Source organism: Vulpes lagopus, chromosome 6 (assembly GCF_018345385.1).
Source record: "Vulpes lagopus strain Blue_001 chromosome 6, ASM1834538v1, whole genome shotgun sequence".
In the NCBI taxonomy this organism is placed as follows: Eukaryota; Metazoa; Chordata; class Mammalia; order Carnivora; family Canidae; genus Vulpes; species Vulpes lagopus.
The window spans coordinates 8,121,741-8,141,423 of NC_054829.1; the positions used below are offsets into that span (position 1 = coordinate 8,121,741).

At 33.8% G+C, this 19,683-nt stretch overlaps 1 protein-coding gene across 3 annotated transcripts in view; it reads right to left on the reverse strand.

Annotated features, from left to right (window-relative positions):
* PAPOLA (poly(A) polymerase alpha) overlaps positions 1-19,683 on the reverse strand; it is a 58,020-nt gene that overhangs the window by 21,478 nt on the left and 16,859 nt on the right. For all 3 annotated transcript variants that reach the window (XM_041757722.1, XM_041757721.1, XM_041757720.1), the window contains exons 3-14: positions 19,564-19,630; positions 17,001-17,082; positions 15,087-15,196; positions 14,589-14,642; positions 12,002-12,113; positions 11,276-11,365; positions 11,047-11,185; positions 9,436-9,508; positions 7,992-8,112; positions 6,962-7,046; positions 1,986-2,039; positions 1,347-1,466 (exon numbers count right to left, since the gene is read on the reverse strand). In XM_041757722.1, the coding sequence (XP_041613656.1) occupies positions 1,347-1,466; positions 1,986-2,039; positions 6,962-7,046; positions 7,992-8,112; positions 9,436-9,508; positions 11,047-11,185; positions 11,276-11,365; positions 12,002-12,113; positions 14,589-14,642; positions 15,087-15,196; positions 17,001-17,082; positions 19,564-19,630 (1,107 nt within the window). The remainder of the gene's footprint in view (positions 1-1,346; positions 1,467-1,985; positions 2,040-6,961; positions 7,047-7,991; positions 8,113-9,435; positions 9,509-11,046; positions 11,186-11,275; positions 11,366-12,001; positions 12,114-14,588; positions 14,643-15,086; positions 15,197-17,000; positions 17,083-19,563; positions 19,631-19,683) is intronic.

Here is a 19,683-nt window from a genome sequence, read left to right on the forward strand (position 1 = left end):
CATGTCCTTCATATTCCTATTACTATATAAACAAGGTACTGACAACCACTGTTAATGATCCCAAAGTACCAAAGGCACAATAAAAATCATGTTCAAACTAACAAGGGAAAAGAAGTAACACATTTTAGAAAGATCTGAAACAAAAAAAGATTATTCTAGATAAAAAATTTTAACTAGAATGTAATATATACTCCTTAAAATTTAAAAACTCAATCAAAAAGGTCCCATGAGGGGTGCCTAGGTGGCACAGTCAGTTGAGCATCCAACTTGCAGTTTCAGCTCAGGGTGTGATATTCATGGGTTGTGAGAGAGCTCCATGTTGGGTCTACACTCAGCATGGAGTCTGCTTGGTTCTCTCTCTCTCCCTCTCTGTTTCTTTTCCACCCAACCCCTGCCCACGCATGCATGCTCTCTCTCACTCTCTTTCTAAAATAAATAAGTATTTTTTTAAGAAAAGAAAAAGGAAAAAGATGACATGAACAGTAATTTGACTACATAATAACATAATAACAGAAACCAGGTTGATTCAGCTACTTTTGAACATTTAATAATCTAACTGAATGGATCAGTCTTCTAATAATTATGACTGCAGCAACAAAAAATTATAAAAAGCTCAAATAACAACTCTTTTACAGGTCTGCAAAAGGAAATAACCTCTATCAACAATTCAGAGTAATGGCTATATACCAATGCAGCACAATATCAAATGATCAATTTACTTGTATTTTTCAATCTTTCTTTAATGATACATTTTTTTAACAAGCTCATTACTAAAATTCCCCTCGCCATCCAAATGCAAATGAAGTATAGGCAAAGTAGAATCTCAGGTAAATAATTCAGTAACAACTGAACCAGAAATCCATCTATAAAAGACCCTTAAAAGAATAAGGTAAGCCTTTTATTAACACCTCTTCCCAATGTTCCAGAATCTATCACAAATCAGATTTTTGCAAGTTCAATTGAAAGCATGTTCTCTCTTTTAAAAAAAATTAAGATGAAAAGCAAGACATATTTGGATATAGCTACTCTGATAACCACTGTATAGTATGGGTGAGAAGAAACAAATTTTAAGAAATGCTAAAAGGCAGATCTGCAGAATTTGAACTCTAATTAATCATCCTTAGATTAGTATCAGAGAAAACTATTTCAGTGTTGATTTTTCTCAAGAAATACTTCTCTTTAATGTTTCTCATCAGGAAAACCTAACCCACTAATCTTAAATAGGTTTTGTGTCATATGTGATCAATAGAATGGTGACTCTAGTTACTAAAAAGTTGACTATAGAAAGCTTCTATGAGTAAAAGAAAGGAGAGAAGGAAACTAGATTAAATTAGAAGATTTCTTACTTGTCAGGATTTTCTTTGGGTGCTGGAAATGACTGGGGATTCACATGAGCCAGTGTAATAAATTCATTCTTCTCCAAACTTCCAACCAGGATTCGGATTTTTGACTCCACCAAGCCCACCCTGAACAAATGTCACTTAGTATTAATGAAAATTCTGGTTAATTTAAAAAATAAAATGCACAAAGTCAAATATGTTTATGCAAAGCAGTAATATGAAGATCATACTTAAACACGTGTGAGGGCAGTTCAACCATCTGAATTCCCATAGATAAAACCAGTCTTAGGCTCTAAACAAAAATGCTAAAGCAAAAACTGAGGAAGGATAATCAAGTAGCATTTCAAACTAGGAAGGTTACAAAAGACATCCCCACAATGATTTAAAGGAAAAAAAGCAGTAGGCTAAAACAAAGCACTTTAAATATACAGTTAACGATACATGGATATCCGTAAGGGAAACAAAAAACAAAGTTGTATATGAATCCCCAAATTCCTACACTTCCATTATAAATAGTAAAGTTCCATTTATGAATAAAACCAGACTGGATGGGAGGACAAACTTTCTCCCATCTCCTACTGCATTCTGCAGCTATCTGATTGGATTTTTGCTTATTTTCTCTGTAAAGTCTAATCTTATACTCACCATTCTAGGCGTTGTTTTTCTGTTGGTGCACTTGCTAGAAGTACAATATAATGCCTTTGGAGATAAAGACAACATGCTATTTATTTTATTTAACTGCTTTGTGCTGGATATTAACACCATAATGTAATAGCTTTGTGACAGTTATAGATCAGCAACATTTTAGCAAGGGGGACTGCAAGTTCAAGATGTACATAAAATCATAAAAGCTAAATTCCACAAGTTTCTAACTACTGGTGAGTTTAATTCTTCTGAAAAAGAGTGATTTTATAAAAATTATTCCAAAATAACTTAATCCAAGAACAATGAATAAACATTAATTGATAGTTTGGTCCAAAAACTCCAGTGGAGTGCTTTATATCTATAAGCTGTTCACTAAAATATATTCTATTAAAACAAAGTTGTTTTAATAGAAATAATGCACCAAGGCTTTAGCACAGAAACAGGATCACTAATTATATACATTACAACAGTAAGCTCAAAAATAGTTCAAACACATCATGCTTTTTAACTCAAATAGGCAGCAAAAATTAAAACTGAATATTGAAGGTAGGCCTAATGATTTTTCTCAAGTAACAGTATAAATTTCTATAAAAAAAAAAGCAGATATCACTAATGTGAGAGCAAAGAAGAAATCTGATTTTCATGTGGAATCCAATTCCATTAAATTAGAGAAAAGGCAAGTTTTATTTCACAAAATGCCATTATAACTATTTTAAGTCTTTTTAAAACAAACTAAGAGTATAATTCATGTTATTTTATATTTAAGAAGTTCAGTCCAATATACTCTTCTACAGAACCCATTTTAGAGGTGCTGCAAGCCAAACTTCTCACCAGAAACTACCTCACAAACGGCAAACTGAGATCACCTAAACACGGACACTAGTCTGAAAAACCAGAGTATGATGAGAATTTTTAAGTTGGTTTACTCTTTTTTAAAAAGCCTAAAACTCTTATCTTTCATATCTTATAAATGAGGTTTTGGACTAAAACCAAATGTCTGACCTAGGCAAGAGAGAGAGAAAAAGACAGAGAGAGAGAGAGAGAGAGAGAGAGAGAAAGAAGACATTTAGGGAAGGGACAATGAAAATTTGACAAATTAAGGCATTTTTTAACCATTCTTCCTTAAAATATTCCATTTGATTACTTACTTATGCTCATAAAGCATTTGAAAAATGGTTATGAGTCTTCATAGCTATGTAACCTAGGTATGAGACTTGTATGTACCATCTGTAACACAGGACAATGCCACTTACTGGCAGCGGGATAAATGAAGCTCAAATGAGCTTAACTTCAAGTACTTATCAACTTAAGGTAACAGAGATAATACGTATAAATATGAAAACATGTAGACAGATATGTGAATATGCAGCTCAAATCCATACAGACCAATACTTCCTTTACCACCAGTTTAAATTTGTTCAGCATTATTTGGATCAAACCAAATATACAGAACAAACACAGATGGCTCAAATAAATAAAAGTTAATAAGTCACAAAAAAGCACTAAAAGCTCATGCATTTTACACACACATAAACTCACTCTCCGAGCCCTCAAATGCTCTTAAATGCATCCAAATCCTAACAAGCTCAGTATTCTGATTTCCAGTCCCTGGGAGATTGGAAATGGGCAGCCGATGGGGGAGGGAAGGAAAGGAAGATGGAGGAAGAGTTCTCTGACAGAAGTGTAACAAGTTACAACAGGAGACAACAAACTGTAAAAAGCAGGCATGTACACAAAAAACAAAAAAAGCAAAGTTGTCTGTGTTCCCCTAGTAAAGGAACAAAACAATCTGTCTCTAAACTACTCTTTTATCACACTATTAAAATGGATGTTCTTAATCACCACTCGAGTCTTCAACAAATGATGCACAACATTCTCTCTTCACAAAGGCAAAACATACAATCCATTTGAATATAATTTTGTTGGCAATTCAGTTTAAAGTTTTGAAGTTCAAAGAGTTCAACTTTGGTTCTTACTGAAATGAGGGGAACTAGGGGGGCGTGGTAATCTACTCTGTAGTTATGTCCTTTACTCAGCCACATTTAAGCAAATTTGAAGTAGGAGACATAAAATGCAATAAGTAAGTTTAACAGAAATAACCTGTCATTAGGAATCCATTTATAAAACAAAGACTCATCCAGCTAAGAAACTGAAACCAAATCCCACCTGAGTTTAAGTTTTAAGAACCAGAACTTGTATTCAATTCCTAAGATTCCTATCATAGAAGAGAGGCACCAAGTACTTCTAAATTTAGACTCCATGTATTTGTATAGCTGTCCCAAAGAATGTGATCCCCAATTTCCAACTATCATCACCATTTGCTTAAGATGCTCAAATGCCTTAAGGAGACACTTTGAAATGTTAATTTAAGTCATTAACTTTTCCCCAAACTTAAAGATTTTCAGTTTCTAATAAAAAGCTTTTGCTATAAAAATGTATCCCAAATGAATTAAAACCTATTTAAAAATCCCTAAGAACAATTTAGTTGCTTTTATTACCTAATAACTGCTTATCCCCCCAAAAAATATGTAAGTAGGTTTCCTGGCCATTTCATCACAATATTTTTCCCGGGTATATAGAATATAGCTTAGATATGTGAATGGAAAAAATGTAATTATCTTAGAGAAAACTCCTTATAATTCCATCTTTGCAAAACCTGGGACCAAGTTCAGTATTTTAAGTTTTTAAGACATTTTAAGGCTAAATTATTCTTTCACACCTACTCCTTGAAATTATAAGAGAACATGCGGGCCTCTTGCCACTATTACCTTTCCTTCCTTTTTTCCTAGTAAAATGGAATACCTGAAACAAGTATTCACATTTCCTAGGTCAATGATGACTTATTTTATCGCTACGTGTCAACTCGAATTACCTTAAAGGAAAAACATGAAAAATATCTTTAGTTATTAAAAACTGTACAAAGCACTGTTAATGCCTTTTTCTCAAGAACACTGAGATCTTCTCAAGATACTTTTCTGCCTTTTTAAAACAAATGAAATTTCTCCTTTCCAAGAATGACACGCGGGCATATTACAACTTAAAATCCAATACATAACAAATTACACTACTTTCAGGATGTACTTCAAATAAGGCTTAACCAACTTTCACTCAAGAGAAAACTAAGAATTTCAATTCAGTTGTACAGCCCATTTGGGGGATATCATTTGAAATGCTAAAAGAAAAATTCAAATCTGTGACTACCTCTACATTCTATTAATAATAAGCACTAGATATTATAGAGGAAATTTTTTGGAGAAGTTAAAAATATAAATAAGATTTGGTATAGATAAATCTAGCCCATTACCATCACGTTTTCAAATCTGTTTTTCTCAAGACTCACAGCTAAAACTTAAAATTTTTCCTATACAATCTCTGCTATTTGTTGCTACTTCCTCATCCCTATTCATGCCTGAAGTTGTTTTTGATCATCTAAAATGATTTGTTTCAAGAGAATTCAGTAAAGAGAATAATCTATCATCTTTTACTCAGTCCACTGAAGACCTTTTAGGTACTGCTTGGCATAAAGATAGCTTAAAACTTCTAAAAGACAAGATTAAGCAAGCTTTGAAAAAAACCCTTCAAAGTTCTAGTAATGCAAATTTATTTGAATAGATGACACTATCAAGGTTTCTATTTCAACGATTAATCTTTCTTCAAGTCAAAGAAGCCTCTTAAGTACTTTCAAGACTTCATTCTACCCAGCTCTTAGTCCTATGAGGAAGTGAGACAGGAAAAAGAAAAACTAGCTTAGTCTTTGATTCTCAGGGATTAAAAGATGCTATTTTTCTACAAAACCAGTTTCTTCCTTATACTCCATACAAGCAATTATGTATTCTGATGTTGTAGTATTTTTTTTAAAATATCTTAGTATATGTTTATTAGTTTAAATATCCAAAGGTACTTCCTCAACACTGGTTAAAATAAAAAACAATAAAAAAATTATCTGCCAAATGGAAAAGCACAACTTATGGGGAATAAGTAATAAACAAGAGCATTCAATGTTATGCTATTTAAATTTTTACTGACAACGCAGTGCTCCCAGAACACAACAATTAAGCTGGCTCCATATTGCTTTTTCATGCAAAAGATACAGAAACAAAACACAGAGACATCATGAAGGTCATCAGTCTTGTTTTTAATTGGGGAAATAGCATAAAGCAATCTTGCTTAGATTATTACAAAACACAATCCAACACAAGATCAAATGGTCAGGAAAGTTTCAAGCATTAAAGAAAAAAAAATTTAAGTGGGACTTTGGCAGGTTTTCAGCTCAGGGCAAATAAAAGTGCAAGTCCATTTTTTTTTTAAAGTAAGATTTATTATAACTTACAATTTTCATCAAGATCAACACAATCAGGCTTTAACCTGTACTAAGGTATTAAATCATTATATTAAAACCATTAGTAAAAAATATTACACCCACTTAGATTCCAAGAAAATTATTTGTAGAAATATCTAAAGGGGCTTTATTAACATTAGGGGAAAACAGTAGGCCAATAGTGTGCTAGAACTACTGTAAACACTTCACTGACTGTTGAATAAAATGTTTACATTTTATTAGCTCTGCCTATGGTTATATATAGAATCTCAATGGTAAGTTTCCAGAACTGGCTGAATATACTTAGTTTCCTAAGAGAGAACAATACTACATACAGATTTTAACTGCTCACTCCTTTGCCAAGGCATACGGATTGAGAGTTCTTGTGATGACTTAGGACGCCCACAGAACTGACACTGCTACAAACATAGTTTGGTTATACCGGGGAAGCAAACTATAGAGGCTACACTTCACAAAATAAAAATACAGGGTCTACTAAGAACAGTACACCCTCTGTGACAGGAAGGAAAATTCTACGGAAGATGTTTAAAGAAAAATTAAAAACTCCATTAGTCTAGCAAGAAGAGATGTCACATATGCTACCATTAAACCATTACTTTAAGAGAGCAACATGTCTGACATGCCTTAAAATACATACTTGTACTTTTGAAAGAAGTTTGGAGCTTCAAAAAGTTTGGACCACTCTGCCTTACTCAGCAAAATTTCATCTGTGATAGCAAGACCTAAATTAAAAACATATTAAAATGTTGGCATGCTTCAGTCTAATAATCTAGAATTTTAAAGATCTTAAACATACCACATGCAGTCACTATAATCCTAGAATCATAATTTTAACATTGCAATTTTATGACTTTGGAGCACAGAGATTTTCACATATATACACACTTTTCAAAAAGCTGGAGGATTTTTTGAGAGCCAGGTTTCTGGTAAATTACCATTACTCTAAATGCCATGCTCACTGGATGACTCTCTCCAAAAACTGAAGCACTGTAGTTAACCAAGAAAAAAAATTTCCCATAAGCTCTGATTCTTGCCTTTCTATAAAAACAAGCTTCCTAATATTTCTAAGCTACATTCTCCTATGAAGAGCCTCTTCAGACTACAGAAAACAATTTTACACTTCTGAGTTTGAAGTTGGTAGTGGTACAGCTAATTCTGTTTTCTTGACTATTATCAATCAAACAATCCTCTTTCAGCTACTTCCCTCAAAGACCATTTTTGGCAATGAAATTAGAAGAGTACTACTGGAATTCAAAAGTTTAACGGTTCCTCCAAAATAATAGGCACTTTGGCCCCAATCCTGCTCAAAGCTCTTTCCAAGTATATAGCTTGCTAAAAGCACCTCTCATGTCACCCAGTGGAGACAAACTGGTAGCATTTTAAAATTTAACATGGCAACCGTATAGCACTAAAGCAGCCCAGCAAGAGCCAGCTAAGGGGATAGCTTTAAATTGGTTAATTTTCCAGTATATAATCAAAAATAATTTGCCTCAAAGGAACTATAAAATGAGTTTTTCAAGTCAGTTTTCAAATATATACTGTAATCAATCAATCCCAACACCCACTTGAGTGAATGCTTTCTTCATTTTAAACTGCACAGCCAACTATGGGTCTACAGGTATGTAGATCCTGCGTGTATAAAGGAGAGCATAAGGATAAACACTTACCTTGTTTAAACTCCTCAACCATGACCATCCGTGTTGAAACGGACACATTGTACGTGGAGTTCTGTTGTGGGTATGCTGGTGTAATTATAGGCATAAGATGGTACCTATCACTGGGGTTTACCTACATACAACAACAGCCAATCAGTTTCTTCAAGTACATATGCAACAGATACTTGGACTTTTTACCCCTTGTTAAACTGAACCAATGATTAAATTTTAGTTCATTCATAGCTGGGAGAAAGAAAAACCATGTAAGGAGACAGTTTTTATAGGAATTCTTCATAGAATCAGAGATTTGGTCTAAACTAAAGATTTGCTTTGAGCATTTTGGCATGACTATTTTGGCAAGCTTACTAGAAAATAGTGTGCCTGTCAAGCAAAAAAGGTTCTAGTTGGGCATCTACTGATGTTTAGTTTTTCTTTTTTCAACAGAAATGGGGATGCACACACAATTACACTTTTCAGAAATGTCATACTAAATAGTGTTCTGTGCAAAACAATTTTTAAACAAGATGGAAACATGGTTTTTAATATACCATTAACCTATTGGAAGTATAAGCTTCTTGACACATGCTGAGACTATATTATCCATGTTGCTATCATTTTAGGAAAAAATGAAATGACTGAATAACTTAATCTTAATCTGTATACTAATGGTTAGTGACATATTTCCACGAAGGGAACTGTAAATTCACATTCCTCCAAAATTAAATGCCTGAGGTTTGGAAAACTTGAAAATAGCTTGATGTAATTAACAGACTTAAAAACTGACATTATTTTCGATGTTGTCATAAGACAGCAAATTAATGTAGAAAAATAGACCTTTATAGACCTAAAAGCCTTATTGGAACCTATATTTCTTTTATCAATTAATAAAGTGCATGTTGTTAACACTTAAACTGAGTAAGCAGTAAAGATCATAACTTCCCAAAAAGCAGAACAGAAGCTCTTCTTTTATCCCAACCAGGTTTTTGTAATCTGAAATATCCAAACCAATTTTTACAATTACATCATAGTAATCAGAGTGATATTGCTTAGAAGTTATCTGCCACATGTAAACGTTAAACAGTTTTCCTACCACGACCCAATTTTAACAGAATATTTAGATCAAATAAAAAAATACAGGGATTTTGAGTATCCTTTTATTTTTTTTTTAAAGCACAAATGCCCACACAACTTTGACTTACAAGGTAGTTCTATATAGAATTAAAATGTTAGTGAACTTGATATTATAAACTATGTACAATTAAATGGAGTTTACAGGGTACATAATTATGCTTCTCACATCAGAAGACAATTATAGTTGAGGTTATCTAAAAGAAAGTGTAATACGGACATGTCTACTCATACATAAAAGGATGGAAGTCTCCCTGAAGATTATGCAGATGATTTTTACTTGTTATTGCACAGTGCGAATTTGTAGGGGAAAAAATAATACACTAACCCTTGGGTCCCATACAGGCAAATTAAGATTGCATTCTTCAGGCTGTTTCAATAGCACTGGATTTGGCCATTCCCTGTTTAAAAAGATTGTAGCACTTGATAAGACTATTGGATATTACCAACTAAACGTATTTTGTTAAACATACAGCATTTGTGATGTGATCCTTCTTCATTCATTTTGCCCTCTTGATATATATAAATCTTTTATTCCTATCTTTTGAGGTTAAGACTACTCAAGACTATAACTATGAAATTAACTTAAACCATTTGGTAGCTTTCTCAGGCTGGTAAGTCAAACATCTTCTCTGCCTCTGAAGAACTGATAAAGCACTATTTAAGTAAAAAAAAAAAGTACTATTCCAAGACACCTGATGTGTTCACCTCAACCTTCCAACAAGATAAATTTCTCTAAAAAACAAAAGTCCTATCCTTATACTAGCTATTTCCAAAGACAATTGAGGGTGAAAAAGTTAACTCATTTAAGCAGAAGAATAGGAGTAATTACAGAATTTGATTTAGGAAAATTTTATCTCATGACTTAAAGGTCCTAACATGAGTATGTGTGATGAAACTTTGTGATGTGAATACATTGTTTTCAAGACGCGATCTAGGATGTAGCTACCTCAGTCCTTTTTGGAAGAGATCAAAAGCTGGAAAATATTTGCCATCCTTAGTATAGAGCTTAAGTTCTTAGAAATATTATTTGCTATGTATGTGTAGCATTACAGAAATTCTGACATTCTTTAATCAATCTCACCAAAACTGATCATGTATGATTAAGTGCTATCCTGCAAATAACAGCATGTGTACTGAAAAATGTGGCACAGTTCTAAATTATAAAATTATTTCCAACAACTTAAATTTGTATTAAAAAACTAAAAAAGAACTATTTTTGCAGAGGGAGAAGGTACAAGGTTGGCAGGTATAGAGTGGGAAGACAAATCTCGAAGATCAATTTAATTAAAAATCAAAAAAACCTAACCTTTTAACCAAGGCAACTAATATGAATTGGAAATAATTCATCTCACTTTTCTTAAAGGAAATGATTGACAAATATGAGTATGCTGAAATGAGGAAGCTTAAAAAAAAAAGCTCTTCTGGGTTAATGACTAATCTCAAAAGGAGGACACTTTGCTATTTTTTTTTTTACACATCTGTAGTTCTTCTTGAAAGTTTTTTATACATACATTTTTAATATTTTACCAAAGATAAATGGGCAGCTGAAAGCAAAAAAAAAAAAAAAAATTCCAATGACCTATAGATTTAGAAGAATCCAAAGAGTAAAAGAAGCGGTATATGTAAGTTTTATCCAACTTCCTGAAACTGGTATCAATTCACTGGATTTTAGCAGAAATGACAGCTAAAATTCAGGGTTTATTTAGAGGATAAGGAAGCACAAAAAAGCACCTGCCTTACTATCCTGGGAAAAGGGAAGGGAAAGGAAAGGAATTCAGGTTTGCCATTTTACACACATGATCTCCCCAAGGCTACCTAAATGGCTACATCATGAACTAAAATTTGAATCTGAAACCAGCTGCAGAAATGTCATAGAAATAAGACTAAACTTCAGTGTCTACAATCAATTTTATTTTAATATAATCTAAACACATACCATTTAGAAAATACCAAGAAAAATTTATGTACAAGAGTTGATGCTATTGCATTTGGATAAAGCTGGCAAGTTCTTGCTACTAGCATAGCCCAGGAAACACCACCGAGGAAACCTAATATATTGGAATAGATGTTGTGGCCTGTTGATAAGGGAAAAGCAAAAAGAAGAGTTAGTGCTGAACAAAAGTTGAAACATTTTTAATAAGCTAGCCAACAAATTCTGAACTCACGTTTGGCCCACAGTTTGATAGCTCTCAGAGTTAACCTGAAGTTGTCAATGTTTGGTACTAGATGTAAAATTTCATCGGTTACCCTGCAACCTGATTAACAGGGAGTGAAAAAACAGAACATTAAATCATCAAAGTTTAATAATGTTTTTCTTCAATTTTCTAAGATTGATGTCAAACTCAAAAACTTATTTCATAGAAACAGTAATATTAATTCAATAAAAAAGGCAAATAAAACTCTTATCTCCTATCACACGCATTACTATAAACCAAAGAATCTGTAATCTGCCTAATCTCATCTCATCATGTAATTAAGACTTCTTCCAGTCCAGACACATTGACAAGGGTTTAATCCACTTAAATTCGCAAGAATTGTTCTTTGAGAGCATGGCAACAGCAAAGTAAATATGAAGGTGTTCAAAAGTAACCCCTTTAAACACAACAGTTGAAAAGGTTACAAAGAATATCATGACCACAGGGTAATGCAGTGAAACCTAATAAAGCACCTAATAAAGCACAAATGTCTTTAAATGTCCCAGAAACAAAAGAAGTAACAGTGCATGATACTAGTAAGATAAATTACCACATACTCCTCTGCAGTCTATTAAGTAAAGCATATTTTATTTAACTATTAGTAAACAGCATGGCTATAAAAGGTTCCATAATCTATTTCATATTTGACAAAAACTGCTACTATGCAAATGGAAGTGGGTTTTATTTTTAACATACCGTTAAGACTTCGTATGCATCTTATATCTAAATTCTTAAGCAGACTATCGTCTCGTAAGTCCAAGTCTTCTGGAATCGTCTGCAGTGCTAATCTTGCAAACAAAATATCAATCTAAAACAAAAATAGAAGTTAATATTCCATATCCATCAAACTATTTTAAGGCATTTCTTTAACAAAGAAAATACTTAATACTCTTTTAAGCCAGGATCTTCTCATCAACTACAAACAAGACAATGCCTCCAGAACTCCAAAGTCCATTAATTTATATCATAGGTATTTTAGTCAGATGTCAAAACATGGAGCTATTCAAGAGAACTTGAATACTTACTTATCATTTTAATTATGCTTACTAAGTTTGATTTACTAAATTTATTAATGTATCTACTGGCTATACTAAATTTATTAATGCATCTACTGCAAGACTATTTAAAATTAACTGTTTAGTCCTCCATCTATATAAACTGGAATTGATTATATATTAAAGGTGCCCCAACTATAAGGCCAACATTCTTATATTTAGCCCAAATATACCTCCCAGTAAAAAGGGGGCTCCTTATATTTAAGAACTTACATATCTATAACATTACAGTAGGTTTCCCCAACTTAGTTTTGACTAAATAGAAACAAAAAAAAAAAAAAAAAAAACCACTACAAATTGTGAAGGCTTATAGAATGCAACTGACCAAAAAACCTCCCACTTTTTTTAAGTGGGCTCCACGCCCATTACAGAGCCCAATGCAGGACCCAAACTCCTGACCAAGAGTCTGATGCTTAACCAGCTGAACCACACTGGCACCCCTCCTTTTTTTTTTTTTTTTTCCCAAGGAAAGGTGACAGTGTGAAGAAACTTAGCATGGATTTGGTCATTATTCCCGAGGGCAGGATTTCATGGTTCCCAAACTTTGGATGCTACCAGAAATAAGCCTTCTACTCAGAAGATCACTTTAGAAGGCAGTATTTTAAAAGAGCTTATTGTGAAAACTCATTTAAACCTGCACCTACATAATAGGTGTACACTTTTATAAGAAAAACAGCTGTACATTTTTATAAGTAATTAACTTGTGGTACAGCATTAATGTTCCAATGAAACAGATTCCTAAGTCCAGTAGCTCCCCCAATTTAAACAGAAATAAAGATTATGTGCCTTCAAAAACTGGCAACTCAAAAAGCAAGTCGACAGAGATTGCCATTCCAAGTTAATATAAAATGCTTAAAATGTTCGAAGGTAAAGACATTCCCTAAGATAGTGTTATTTTTACATACAATGTATGGACAGAAAATGAACACACATTAAATATTTCAAGTAAACATCTGACTTTTCATCTGCATCCTGAAAAGTTCACTCTTCTTTGGTAATGTTCTTGTAGGGAAAGCAGGACATTGATACCTTACAGATTATTACATATATAAATATTTAATTTTATATTTATTTAAACATTGACAGCAAAATCTACCTGAACTTGACAAACCTTTACTAAATTTAGCATTTTGTATCTACTTAATTAAGGTTAATCATTCATATTCAACTTTTTAAGACAGATCTGGGCATCCTTATGCAACAATTTTAGAAGTGGTCTTTTTTGCCTAACACTGACGTATTATTCTCCCAGTTTCCAAGATTTTATAATCTTCACTATCAGTGACTTTCCAGCACCATTATATATGACAGAAGTTATGTTATTAACTGAAGTTGCTTCACTGTCTTATCAGCTTTGTTCCAACTGCCTTCACTATAAATGTAGAGAACAGCAGAAATAAATTCACCTCAAGAATCCGAACTCATAAATCCTCCCGTATCAGAAAATACCTCAGCACACTAACAGGTCAGTTTCCTCTCAACTTCTTAAATACTTAATTTAAATGAAGTCAAGGCAAAGTTCCATTTGTAAAAATATGTTGTTATTGCCTTAAGAAGACTAAAAGTATATCAATTTGTAAATGGAAAACCTACCAAATAAACCATTTTGTAGCAGCATTTCTTAGTTAATGTTTCATGGTCTATATGTTGGCTCTTAATTTCATGAGGCTCTTTGAAAAAAGACTAAGGGGCTTCTGGATGGCTCAGTCAGATGATCCTCACTCTTGATCTCACGTCATGATCTCATGCTCATGGGCTCGAGCCTCACATTGGGTTCCACACTCAGCGAGAAGTCTGAGATTCTCTCCCTCTGCCCCTGCCCCCAGCATGTCTCTCTCTAAAATAAATAAAATCTCTTAAAAAAAAAAAAAAAAAAAAGGAAAGGAAAAAAAAAAAAAAACCCCAACACTAAAAGTGGGGCACCTGGATGGCTCAGGTGGTTAAACATCCAACTCTTGATTTTGGCCCAGGTCATGATCTCGGGGTCATGAGACCAAGCCCAGTGTGGAGCCTGCTTAGTATTCTCTCTCTCCCTTCCCCCTCCCTCTCTCTGAATAAGTAAAACTAAAAGACTAGAACTGATATTCTACAAAGAACAGGGAGTCACTTCTATTGAAAAAAAAACTTAATTCTTTCTATCACATCAACTCACCAATTAAAATCATTTTTTAACCTACATCAATCAACATTACGCATACCAAGAACTGTCTATTTGAATTATACCTTACCTCTATCCCATCAAAACACAGTTTGATAACTGGTACAAATGCCTCTTCAACAGCCTGTAAGAAAATTAAGTAAGTTCAGTGTCTCTGAAACTATAGATTAGACCTATACTAGTTTTAGTACTTCAAAGTGAATGAGACTTTTGAAATTGTTTAAACATAATTTAGCATAATGCCTGACATAGACTAGGTTCTCAGCAGCTAGCTGTAAGATTCTAGGCTCTTAAATCAGACAAATCTAGGTTCAAATCCTTGATTTCAGCCACTCAGATGTGATTTTGGCCACACTGCTTAATATTTATTTTGTTTGCCTAATTTCCTAACTCTGTGAGATGAAATTTATTTCAGGCTTGTAAAGAGTGAAATGCAAGCATATGTGTTAAGCACTTGAAAGGATCTGGTAAATTGCAAGAGTTCAATAAATGATGTCTATAGCATAAAATTTGCTGAATTTCACTAATTTTCATAATTCCTCCCCTTTCACCCCAAACATTTACGCACTCTTAAATCTTTTACTTCTTCCTGTAATTTCAACTTATCATAGAATGAGGTGAAAAAGTCACTTCGATCAACATGTCTTGGTGCAACACACAACGCATCAATATCGGCACCTAAAAAAAATTAAGCCCATCAACCACTAATTACTATTACAAGAAAATTATTTTGCATATTATGGCAGTACTTGATGTTGAGAATCTGTTAACATTATGCTGGTGAGCCTCTAAAAATGTGCCCTTCCCCTTAAAAAACATTACTGGTCAGTAGAGGAAAAACTTGATCCTAATTGTTAGGCTATCTTTTTTCCTGCAGCATCCTATATTTGTAGTGGCCCAGGTGACCTGGGAGTCAAAGAAAGGGGACTCAGATGAGACTTTTATGTTAAAGTGAGGGAACTATTCAAGAATACACCCAACATCTTGATGTCATTGGTTATGACCATGTTCATTAGCAAACCAAATCAACCAAACAAAAACCGTTTTCTTCCACACATGATGTAAGTAGTGCTCACAGGCCTCTATCTGGCCCCTAAGTGGGACCTACAAAATAAAGTCCAAAAAAGGATTACTGGCAAAAATCCAAAGAGGCAGACCATGGTAAGATATTTGTTACTAATTTAGTGCTTGAAAGGAGGCCAGCACTGAGTACCTAGGGGGAACATGACAAAGATGACTTAAATCAATAACTGGGATCATAAAAGAATCAATGTGGAATCAGGTCAACACAGTCGTTTCCCTAGAAGACCCAAGAGCTAAGGCACTACTCTGAAGGCTATATATTTAGCATGTACGTGAAAGGGAGAAAGGCATAGAGTGCACAGGATACATCAAGAATAAATGCACTAACTGCAGCTGGCACAGAGCAGTGGGACATGGGGAGAAGGAAGGATGCCAGAAAAAAGAGAACACTATCCTGGCAGAGCCTTTTAACATAGAAGCTGGTGGTTTATGGTTGAAGAATCCTAGTTCTGCCAAGAGATGGCTGGGAGAAACTGTTTAAGCCTACTGCCTCTCTTAAGTCTCACACATCTTTTTGTTACATTAGAATAAGAGAACTGAGTAATAAATAAGATAATGAAGACCAAAAGCTTCTTATCAGCTCAGTGCCCAGAAAGAATCCAGTAAATGTTCTCTGCCATGATAACATTTTCACCATGTATTTGCATAAAATAGTACAAGTATAAGCCAGAAAATATGGACAGTGATCACCAACAGCTGCAGACACTGTCGTGGTTTGGTTTTTGCTCAACTATATTTTACAACTATTTAAAAAAAAAAAAAAAAAAACAAGGATGGGGAAAAGAAGACCACAGGTCTTTAGAAAAAGCTTTCATTCCCTTTTTCTGATTTCCTGACTTGATATTCTTCAGGGAGAGGAAATGATACAGAAAGTAGCCCTGTCCAAAAGAACTCTCAATGGAGAAAAAAGTTCTCTCTCTGCACTCTGCAGCACAGTAGCCATTAGCTAACATTACTGATCGACACTGAAAACGTATCTACTTCTATTGAGGAACTGAATTTACTACTTAAATTCAAGTATAGCTGACATACAATGTTATATGAGCCTCAGGTGTACAACACAGTGATTCCACAAGTCTATACATTATGCTCTCTCTGCTCACCACTCTAAGTGTAGTTACCACCTCTTACTATATAACATCCTTACAATACCATGGACTATATTTCCTATGCTGTACAGAACTGATGTTTAATTTACTTAATACCGTATTAGACAGTGAAGGTTTAGAAGGCTTTTTTTTTTTTATCTTCTTAACCAATTTTAAGGTCCTTGAAGTACTCTACTTTCCATGCAAACCTAAGCTGTATGATACACCACAAGTAATTTAAATGAATGTGTCATTACGATTTTTAGGAACTAAAAAAAGTATTCCTTCAAAATAATTAAAACAGTATTTACCTTTTGTATGTACTCCTAATCTGTAAGATCCAAATGTAAAAATTTTTCCTCCAACATTTTCAATTACAGATTGCGGAAGATTCTGTTTAAACAAAATATGGGTATTTTGTCAGTGGAGCATAAAAGAAACTATTTCAAGTAGCATTGTATAATAATAATAAAAAAAAGAATTCAGTGCAAACTTATGAAAGGTAAACAAACTCCATAAGCTCTACCAAATACCGGGTCTTCATATATCAACCAACTTTGAAATTCAAGCAATTTCTAGTGACCCGTACCCTTTTAGAATTTTGCCACATTCCTAGAAACTGCTATAAAAGAGGTCTAGTGTACGGGAGAACATGTGGTTCCATACAAGCAATGTTACAAGCAGATTTTATTCGTGACCAAGATGCTGCACATATCATGAATGTTAAAATATAACAAAAACATATTCTGATTGCTTAAAAAATTACATTAAGATTATACTGAATATTCCATACTACATTAGATGTAATTTTACCATATCAAAAGTGACTTTAAGGCCAATACTGCTACATAACAGTTTAGATTCCAAAAGGTTTTGGTGGGATGACTTCCAACAGAACTAAAACTTACTGATAGTGTCTTAGAGTAGAAACACCAAGAAAAAGGAGAAAGGAAAGCATTTAAAAATCATCTTCCTGACCCTGGTACTACTGTAAAGTACTATGGTGAGTACTTAATGCCACTGGTGATTAGGATGATACCTGTCCAAACAAAAAACAATTTTAATGTGTGCTTGGTCAATGTTTCTCTTCACTTTCTACTTCCTCAATAAAGTCTTATTCAGTATCAAAATACCAATCACTCCTCCTCACCTCCCCCAAGTAACATAAATCAGAGTGTTACTTCATACTCCCAAAACCTTAAAAATAAATTGTAATGATTCAGGGACTCCCCTGGTTTTTTTAAGGGCCTATTTAATCATCACTTATAGAAAAAGGACCATATCTATATACATATAAAACATTTGTCTTCCTACATTTAGAAATCTAAAAACCTGTGGGGAAAAAAAAAAAAAGAAATCTAAAAACCTCACTTACAAAGTTGGCCTGGTTATTTAAATTAAGACAATAAGATGTTGCTGAAATAGGCCTACAACGGGAGTTAAAAAGAAACAACCTGAAAACAATGATCTACAGACTTCTCTAGTAAAACGGTCTTTTTGGATAAGCGTGCTCTAACAAACTATCCAATATAATAGCCACTACAGTATGAAATAAATGAGTAAATAAATAAAAATACAAACACACACACCTATTTACAGTGAAACATAGCTAGGCTGGCTGAGGAACTGATATTAATTTTAGTTCAGTTAAGCTGAAATTAGCCACATGTTATTAATGGCTGTTGTATTAGACACTTTTAGACATTAGTATGTTTTACAGCCATCTCAATAACTGTAACCTATAAATTAAGATTCTTTAATTCAGGTCATAACAAAATATTTTAAAATGCAAAAATCTTTTTTTAAGTCTCAGACTGTTAGACAACAAATGAGACAACTGAAGTAAAATTCAGATTTTATGTAATTTCTCCCCCAAATACTGTAAAAATTAATTGGAACTGTGTATTAAATCACTGGTTCTCAACCAGGGATGATTCCACTCCTCCAGGAATATAGGGCAGTGTCTGGAGATATTTTTGGTCATAATTTGGAGACACAGGGGGCAGAGAGAGTCTATCTAGGAAAAAGGGGCAGGGTTGTGTTTTGCTTATCTTACAATACAGCATAGCACCCTAAAAAAAGACTTCTCTGATCCCAAAATATCAACAGTGTCAACATCAAGAAATCCTGTATCAAGTCTCAAAACTAAGTAGCTGAGGAAGAAATTCTCTACAAAATGCAGACACAAAGGATCGAAACTCATGAAGCCTAATGTCATTCCCCTCCCTAACCAACTTACTACTTGCAGCTACGCTATAAAGAAAAGGACACCAATAAATGTAAACAGGAATGAGCATTAATTTCATTCATCCAAACACAAATTCTTATGCTCAGTAAAACCAGCAGGAATAATTGTATCAAGAATTACTGGTTAAAGAAACTTACTAAGTACCTGAAACAAGACCACTGATGAGGCAGTACTCACATTTCATATTCAATAAATCTAAGTTCTGGCTTTGTCTACTTGACTACTGTTTTAAACATTTTAAAAATGCCATTAAAATGAAGTTGTATTTCCTATAGAAGGTTAAGGAAACACTAGATTCGATAAAAATGAGTACCAAATACTTCAATCTGGACATCTGCTGCTCATCTCAAAGAAAACTTCCTTTTTAACATTTCATTCGTGGGGCTCCTGGGTGGCACAGTCAGCTGAGGGGCCAACTCTTGATCTCAGCTCAAGTCATGATCTCGGGGTCCCAGGATCCAGCCCCACATAAGGTTCCACACTCACTCAAAACAGAAGTCATGTTATCAATAGTCTACAACGGACTTTGCGTTCAAGACTCTAAATCCACTCAAAAAGGAAGAGCTTACTTAAGACTGCTGGTATTCACTTGGCAAATTATTTCATATACAAATAAGTCACCTTACCTTGCTTTCACTGATTTCTCGTATCCACTCTTTTACCAGGTTATTTAATTTTCCCAAAATTAAAATCCTGTTGATAGAGCAAATATCAATCAAGTATCAAGTGGTTTCATTACTAATTAA